This window comes from Gadus macrocephalus, chromosome 11 (assembly GCF_031168955.1).
Source record: "Gadus macrocephalus chromosome 11, ASM3116895v1".
Classification (NCBI taxonomy): Eukaryota; Metazoa; Chordata; class Actinopteri; order Gadiformes; family Gadidae; genus Gadus; species Gadus macrocephalus.
Window position 1 is genome coordinate 2,603,227 of NC_082392.1, and position 8,743 is coordinate 2,611,969.

At 50.7% G+C, this 8,743-nt stretch overlaps 1 protein-coding gene across 2 annotated transcripts in view; it reads right to left on the minus strand.

The window, feature by feature from the left end:
• Nucleotides 1-3,964: 3,964 nt before the first annotated feature.
• The window catches only part of scarf2 (scavenger receptor class F, member 2), a 20,695-nt gene continuing 15,916 nt past the window's right edge, over nt 3,965-8,743 (minus strand). For both annotated transcript variants that reach the window (XM_060064017.1, XM_060064016.1), the window contains exon 11: nt 3,965-7,924. In XM_060064017.1, the coding sequence (XP_059920000.1) occupies nt 6,657-7,924 (1,268 nt within the window). In that variant the 3' untranslated portion in view covers nt 3,965-6,656. The remainder of the gene's footprint in view (nt 7,925-8,743) is intronic.

Here is an 8,743-nt window from a genome sequence, read left to right on the forward strand (position 1 = left end):
CTCTACGGTGGGGAGGAAAAATAGCTTTTGACCAGGCCTCTGGAGGATCGTAAAAATAAAACCAACAGACCCACCGATGGTACAAAGACACAGAGTGAATAAAATATACAAATAAAAAGGGGGTTTTAAGCCACAGGAAGCGAGTGAAAGACCGGCCGCAAGAATGGGAGGAAACTGGGGGAAAGGATAAAAAAAAAAATGGAGAAGGCATCTGCATCGGACTGCTCTCTGCTTTCTATTAGGCTTCCAAATCCTCCTCGCTCTCTCGCTCCACGCAATTATGCTGACACCGGGGGAAAAATCTAGGGCAATTTCAAGTCCCAGACAACTGTATGCTGCACACCCATTCAGCTGAGGAAAAGGAGGAAAAAGAGCACAAGCACACGTGTGGATGAAGAGAATGAACGTGCTTAATTATCTTTCTGGCCGCTCAGCACAATTTGCTTTCATTGTTTATAAAAGCGGTCTCAGTGAATAGTAATAGCGGGATGACATGTTGTGTGTCGGTAGAATACCCCTGTAACACTCGATACATCTCCACTCCAGTATGTACAGTAGATAGGTTGAGTCTGTACCTCCTACAGTATATATACTGTAAGCTAATCTAAACAGCGTTGTACTTAAGTTACGATTCTGGGGGAGGAAAGTGGCCAAATGGAGCATGACGTGTAAAACTAAAAACCTCGGAACAACTTCCATCTCTGGCGAAACATCCGCTTGACCTAGTTAGTCGCCGTAACAACCAGTCCCATCCAGCCGATCACCTATCCGTCAGGCCGTGTGGTGGACCCTAACAGGGCCCTTTCACAGAGGACTATTTTAGTTTGGTGCCGTTGCAAAGGAGGGAGCCTTAAATCATAGCCTGAGTAGATGTCATTGAGAATCTATAAACACACGCAACACTGGCGCAGCAGTCGCCCCATTGCGTTTTTTTGTTTCGTCTCTCTGGTCGCGGCGCTGACCTCAGAGCGGTGGTTTTGGCCTCGCTCAAGCGCCAGCTCCGTTTCCAGTAAATGTCATTTCATAGTTACTGCGTTTCCACCCGGGCCTGAGAAACACAGGAGTCTTAACGTGTAAGAAACACTGCAATTAGGCAGCGCGGCTCGCAGACAGCACGTCGTCGGCGAGGAGCGACCCACACACGGTTCAAGTATCGCTCGGCTGACCTCCAAGGCAGGAGGAGGAGGGAGGAGGAGGAGGAGGAGGAGGAGGGAGGAAGAGGAGGAGGAGGAGGAGGAGGGAGGGAGGAGGGAGGGAGGAGGGAGGGAGGAGGGAGGAGGGAGGAGGGGGGGAGGGCGACTGCAGTTCAGGAACCAACTGACTGCCCTGTTTGTGTCAGACGGTTACAGAGCCGATTGTTTGAATTGTCTATAATTAAAAGCAAAAGTTTGAGCAAGATGCAGCAACGGCTCTCCGATTGTTAGTCAACTACTGCGTAATTGAGGCAGAAATAGCCGCTTTTGCCTCAAAGGATTTTCCAAAATAGGCATAGTTTCTCCCTGCTGAAAAACGCCCTTTTGCTGAAAGGCATTGTTCAAAATACATTCAAATACATAATTTTTTCATCACGATCCATCGAGAGGTCTGCATGCCAACCGCCGTCTAACAGAAACCCATTCTACACTGACGGCTGGTCCAGGGCTTAGTGCTCAGAGGTGGACCAGGGGTGGGTGCTCCAGTCCGTGCAGAATCCATATTTCGAACCCGCCCTTTCAAGTGTAACACAACTCCACTTTCTTTCTGCTTTGCATTGCAGAAAATATTCCTCTTTTTCCTCTCACTCATAAATTTCTTTCTTCCTCTCCTCACCAGAGGGCTGAAATGGCTACCAGATGTTTCTCCAATCTGTGTCAATCTCCATGGCAACGTAGGGAGGAGGAGGAGGAGGGGGGGGGGGGTGGGGGGGGGGGGTAGGTTTTCTAGGTCCAGGCTTTTTGGCTGACTCATAAGGGGGACGGGAGGGGGCTGAGTCTAAAAGCCCGGTAGTTTATAGAACCCGTTGCACGAGTCCATGTCATGTTTGGAAGGCCAGGCAACATGTGTGTCTCTCCCCTTTCCCGCCAAATTAACAGCCCCCCCCCCCCCCCCCCCCCCCCCCCAGGGCTGTCCTGTTACACCCCCCCTTTGTGTCACCTTTGGTCTTGTGCTGATGGATTCACCCCGTCACCCCACCTCTCAGCGCCGCTGCATCACAACAGGAGCCGACAGCGCTGTCCCCACACACCACTGAGAGGTACATAGAGCCGGCTCCTGTAGTCCCAATGCACACGCGTCCCACTGCTACATTACTATCAGTCACGACTCACAGGAAGGGAGAGAGAGGGAGTGAGGGGAAAGAGGGGGAGAGGAAGACAGAGGGGGGAGAGAGAAAGGGACAGAGAGAAAGAGTTAGAGGGAGAGAGAGAGAGGGGAAGAAAGTGAGAGAGAGAGAGAGAGAGAGAGAGAGAGAGCGAGAGAGAGAGAGAGAGAGAGAGAGAGAGAGAGAGAGAGAGAGAGAGAGAGAGAGGGGGGGGGGGGGGAAGAGAGAGAGAGAACCATGATAAGTCAATAGTAAAAGACCAATGAAAACTCTTCAAGCCCCTGAGCGCTACGATGCGGCGACTTGACACGTGACGGCGGGTGCATTCCGGAGTCGTGTGTCAGGGAGGCAGAATCCATAGAACATGTGGTCGGTTCTCAGGGCCGATCCCTGTCCGCGCGGGCCCCGGGGTCAGAGGTGCCGCAGGCCCCTACGTTAACATTGTGCTTGGCTGCTCCACTGCATTCTGCTGCTGCAGGGAGGTGGGGGGGGGTACGTTCACAGTTTGGGAGTGCACGTGTTAGATGATGACGACGAGAAGGACGCACGGCCGTCTGAATGACCTCTATCAGCGAGGAGTTGATTAATAGCTGCGGTTAATAATAAGTGCTGCGCTGGACACTCCCTGAGTAACGATTCCTTCACCCCTGCTCCGATCATCCACACTGAGATCCTCAGACGCATCCGTCACCCCCCCCCGACCACACCTCCAGCACCACCCCCACCACCTCCCCCTGCCCCCAGAGGGCAGACGTAGCGGGCGCGTGATGGCTGCAGTCGGAGGGCCCCGGCACAAGAGTCCCCACTGTCCTCCTGCCCTGAAAGGAGCTCTTGTGTTCCGTGTCCCCGGGCGGCCGGACCAGGTCCCCCGGTCTCCTCCGGGCGCTTTGAAGGGCGGCCGAGACGGACGGCGGTAAATACCTTCACCGTAGGACTCCTCTCACTCTCTCCCTCCCCCCCTCTCTCTCTCCCCTTCATCTGTCCCTCTCTCTCTCTGCCTCTTCCTCTCTCTCTCTCTGTCCCTCTCTCTCTCTGGCCCTTCCTCTCTCTCTCTCTCTCTGTCCCTCTCTCTCTGTCTCTCCCCCCCGCTCTCTCCCTCTCCCCCTCTCTCTCTCCCTCTCTCTCCCTCTGCCTCTCTCTCTTTCTCTGCCTCTCTTTCTCCCTCTGCCTCTCTCTCTCTCTGCCTCTCTCTCCCTCTATCTCTCTCTCTTTCTCTCCCTCACCCTCTCTGCCTCTCTCTCCCTCTACCTCTCTCTCTCTTTGCCTCTCTCTCCCCCTCTCTCACTCTATCTCCCTCTGCCTCCCTCTCTCTTTGCCTCTCTCTCTACCTCTCTCCCTCTCTCTCTCTGCCCCTCTCTTGCCCCGGCCCTGAGAAACTTCAAGCCCAGAGTAACAGGAAAGGCTCAAATCAGTCGGCCATGGACTGAAGCTCTACTTCGGTGTATGAAGTCACTGAAAGCACTCTGTCCTCTCTGTACACTGAGGATGCACTCTGTCTTCACTGTACACTGAGGATGTACTTTGTCCACACTGTACAGTGAGTATAAACCTTTTCTTCGATGTACAGTGGGGATATACTCTGTCCAAACTGGAGATGGGACGGCTTGCTGCTGGTGATTTCTACAAAGAGGGCATTCAATGATTAGAAGTTATTTTTCAGTTGAATTACAGCTACATGTATCGCTTTTTATTTCGAAGAATGTAAATCAATAAACACCAACTTAAAAGAACAACAACATACACACATGAAAATCAAGGACGCAAACCAAAAAAACGCCAAAGAAATAAAGAATATTACCGTACATTTGTTATGATTTTGCAGCATTTTAAGGCCCTTCTTAAAAAAATATCCATTCCTGTTGAAACAGGTACGGGCCAGTCAGATATAAAAAAGATATGTTTGAACCAGTTACAATGGCCACTTGATGATCACATAATGAATGTTGGGGCATCTCTTGTGGAGCAGAACCACACAGACATGTACTTCTCGTCCTGAGACGATGGACAGATTGATAGGGTTACAGTTCAGCCCTTAGGGCCCTCTGGTTCCCCTCTGCGTCATGCAGTTACGTGTTACACAAACATAACGTCAACAGAGATAAACCACAGAGCCCAGCCAGTACCTGCAAGTACTCAGAGCCACAGATCTGCAACGTGCAGAAGCGAACAGAAAGTGAAAGTCAGTTTATTGACGTAATACTACAGATCTTAAAAAAAGACAACGACAACTAAAGGAACACCAAACAAATGTCATATAAGCACAGCTTAGAAAACATTGTGAAAATAGGAATAAAAGAACAATTCAAAAACAAAATAAACACAAATGGAACAAAGACTTGGGGAATGGCGGTACCTTTTATAAAAACATTATGTTGAACACAAGCTGGTGGATTCGTATGATCAGAGATATTCAGCATAAGACCCCTTGAGTGATTGTACTGTTGTCTTATGTATGATAAGCAGGGGCCCCACGGTAGAGAACTGGTTGTCTCGTATGCTAACCAGGGGCCCCACGGTAGAGAACTGGTTGTCCTGTATGCTAGTAAGTGGCCCCCGGTAATGAACTGATTGTCTTGTGTGTGCTGAGCAGGGGCCCCACAGTTTTTGAGTTGTGCAACGTTCTGCTGATGTAAATAGCTTATGTTTTAACTTCAGCACAGATCCTGATTAAAATAAAGCCCTCCTTCTCTTTAATACTTCATCACACGAAGACACGTTTACATCAAATACAGCCCTAACATGCTTTTTTCCTCCATTTATTTTTCAGCTTCAGGTTTCCTAGTTGACCTCTTAAGCCACTTCGCTTCATACGCTCCTATAAGAAATGCTTCATGCAACTCAAAGCACACACCTCTCTACCCCACATGCTATCCAAGTAAATCACTTTCCCATATCGCTGCTTAACTCAATGAGCTGATCGGTCAAGACGATCTCCCTGCTGGATGAGGGAATGATCCCGGTGGTATTTGGCTGGCCTGTTGTCCAGTTTTACCACAGTGGAAGAGATCCAGATGGGGACCCTAAGCATGTGTTTCAAAGACCAGATAACTAAATGCCCCCTAATTTGCTGACGGTTACCAAATGGGTGAAGGACAGAGATTATAGCGTTTCGGTGGTCCATCGCGTCCCATCTAAAAAGGCCTGGTTCGCTGTGTTGTCTGCAGAAAGTCAAATTCCTCAAAGGGTTCTTGGATATCGATATGCTTCTGATGTAATGTAAACCCGTGTAAAGTGCTCTTAAGTGTGGCATACTAGGAAGGACGTAGGATAAATCCACTGTGGGTCCATGCTAACAGTATAGTGGTTCAAGTGACTGCAGAAAAGGACAGCATATTCCCCTTCAATTTGGTGCTAGCTTTAGCGTTTTCTGTCCACAAAGATACCAGTATTTGGTAGAATAAGCTAAAGATTTTTCCAAGGAAGTCGGCCATGTTTGTTTTGGATTCCTGAAAAACTTTGGTACAAGCCTCGATGTAGAAACGGAAAGTAAACACAACTCTGAGAAGAGCAACACACTGCTACCCATGGTAGAGTCATTTTGGCGCTAACTCTGATTTTTTGGTTTAAACAGCGCAATTTGGTCTTCAGCGCAACATTTATAATTTTAACAAATCTTTTTCAGAACGGATAGCTTAAACCGAAAATAATCTAAAAGGAAACTTATGCTTGCCTTCCACATTGTTCTGTACTATACTTTGGGGTCTATTGGAACAGCAGAGTTCTGATCAACTCATTCAATGTGTTTCCTAAATAGTTAAAGTACCTCGGTGGAGTGCATAGTTAAAAGCTTAACTGCTGTTTTGTAATAATACACCGTTCAGGTAAAGCGTTGGGAGAATGTAGTGGTGGAAACATTGCAGAGATGAATGGAGGATGATGTGTGCATTCCACAACCTTCAGCTTGTTGAAGCTCTGACAGCTGTGTCCAGCTTGGTCCAGTAAGGCCATAGGTCATGGTGGGAGGTTCATATATTGTAGTAATATAAAAGAGAATGTAATAATAATGTTATAGATGCCGTTATGGTACAACTCACCACAAAGACACGGTTGAAGCCACGGTGGGAAGATTGTCTTGCTTTCTACACTCACTTAAACGACTAATCCTTAGTCGACAATGGTTGTGTTTCAACCATTATGCTGGTATATTCCACTCCAACCATTATGATGGTATAGTCCGCTCCAACTATCACGCTGGTATAGTCAACTCCAACCAGTAGGCTGGTTTAATCCACTCCAACCAGTAGGCTGGTTAAGTCCACTCCAACCAGTAGGCTGGATAAATCCACTACAACCATTGAGTTGGTGCAGTCCTTTAGAAAAAAATATTACAAATCTTGGTCGACCGTCCGCTAGAAGATCACTTCACGATCTGCGGGGGCATGATGGCAGTCTTTGGTTGGGGGGGCTTCACCTCGGACGTCTCCAAGGTGGCCTCCTTGCCCTTCTTCCGGGGGGGCTTCTTCATGGGGGTCTTCTTTGGCGTGGGAGGCTCCGACCCCGGCTCCGCAGCCTTCGAGCCGTTCAAGTCCTGCTTATCCGGGCTCTTAGCGTCGGGGGGCCCCGGGTCAGGGGTGACTGACCGGGGGGCCGCCGGCTTCTGGAGGCTGGGGAGGAGGAGGGGCTTGGCGGCCCCCTGCTGCCCGGCGCCGCTGGACGAGGTGCGCTTGGCCTTCTGCGGGGGCGTGGGCTTCTCGCGGTACGCCTTGGGCGTGGCGCTGAGGCCGTTGGTCTTGGTCAGGCCGGTGCCCTCGTTCCGGTTGATGCTCTGGGTCTTCTCCTTGAGCTGGGCGGCCAGCAGCGTGGCGGCCTCCGAGTTCATGTGGGGGTGGAGGACCTTGGGGCTCCGCGGGGGCTCCTTGACCGGCTCCCTGGGGGGCTCCTTCCTCTCGGACGAGGAGCCGTGGTGGAAGCCGCCGATCTTCTTGAGGGCGTTCTGCACCATGCCGTTGATGTGCTCCATGTGGGCGGGGCTGCCGGACTCCTCCCCCGACCTGCTCCCCCCCCGCTGGGGCTTGGCCCGGCCGGGGGGGGACGCGGCGTCGGCCTCCCTCGGCTCCTGGTTCTTCTGCTGCTGCTGCAGCTCGCGGCTCTTCTCCTTGGCCAGGTCCTTCATCTTCTGGCGCTCTTCGCTCTTGGCCGAACCGTCGCTGGAGCTTCTCTTCTTCTCCCGGGGCACCGCGAGGGCCTTCGCCCCCGCCTGGTGTGGGGGCTGCGGCTGCCCCTGCGGCTCCGGCTGGGGAGACCCCGTAGTGTTTCCATGGATCCAGGACACCTTGGGTTTGGTGGAGGGGTCCGGTGGGCGGGGCTTGGGTTTGCCAGGGGAGGGCGGGGGCTTGCCGTTGCGCTTGGCCTCGGGGACTGGAGTGGCGTCCCCGTCCTTGGCCCCGCCTCCGCCGCCGCCGTCGTCCTCCTTGGAGGTCTTGGAGAGCCGCGCGATGCGGGCGTACAGCGCCCCCACGGCCGACTCTGAGCCACTGGTGGAGCCCTCGCTGTCGGAGGACTTGAGCAGGGGCTGCTCGCTGCCCTCGGGCTTGGAGACGCCCGTCTCCTTCAGGGACGTGTACTCCCCCGCGTCGTCCGGGCTGGCCGGGACCCCGGGCTTCTCCTTGCCCTCGTTCCCGGATTCTGTGGAAGAACGACATGGTGAGCCTCCTAAGGCCTAAAACAACATTTTGTTCGGTTCCGGTTTCCGACCAACCCTGTCAATTTATGTGCGACCTAAATTATTTTATGAGCTTTAAAAAAAAAATAATACATAAGAAAATCAAAAAAAAATGATGCAAACTATAATCACGTTTTTGTACAGCACCTCTTCATTCTGTACAAGGATGAGCGAATTTTTCTCGTTTTTAAATGAAAACAACCTACCTATCATTCGCTGCCGCTGAAAAATAAATAAATATATATATATATATTCCCTACCTACCCATGACCTCAACTGACAACCAACAGGAACAATATATATATTTTTTAGGCCTAAGGATAACCTCATAAAACATCGAGATACGCAGTCTCATTACAACACTGTGACTCTCGGTGGATAGGTGGAACATAACAAGTAAATGAATGTTTCCAGTATTCAACGATTCAACAGATTGATGGATTGCTACACGCAGCAGTTATGCATCAACCTCGTTGGGTAATCTGGTCGATTGCGTGGAGTTGACTTTAAAAACAAAAAACGTGCACCTCTATCTGCTTGGACAGCAAAAGATATTCTAATTAATTGATTATGCCAGTATGTTCGTGCTTCTACTATTGTAAGACATTCATGTCAATGTTTTGTGTTCACCATGTGCCAAGCCAAATACTCAAGGCAAATGTATTTGCCCACGCAGCGAAATCATTCATCCTGCGATCAAAACAACGAATCAATTTGGTGAAAACTTCAGAAACTGCTGCGTCATTCTCCGACAATGTTTCCCAAGAGCTTCCAGCATGCGT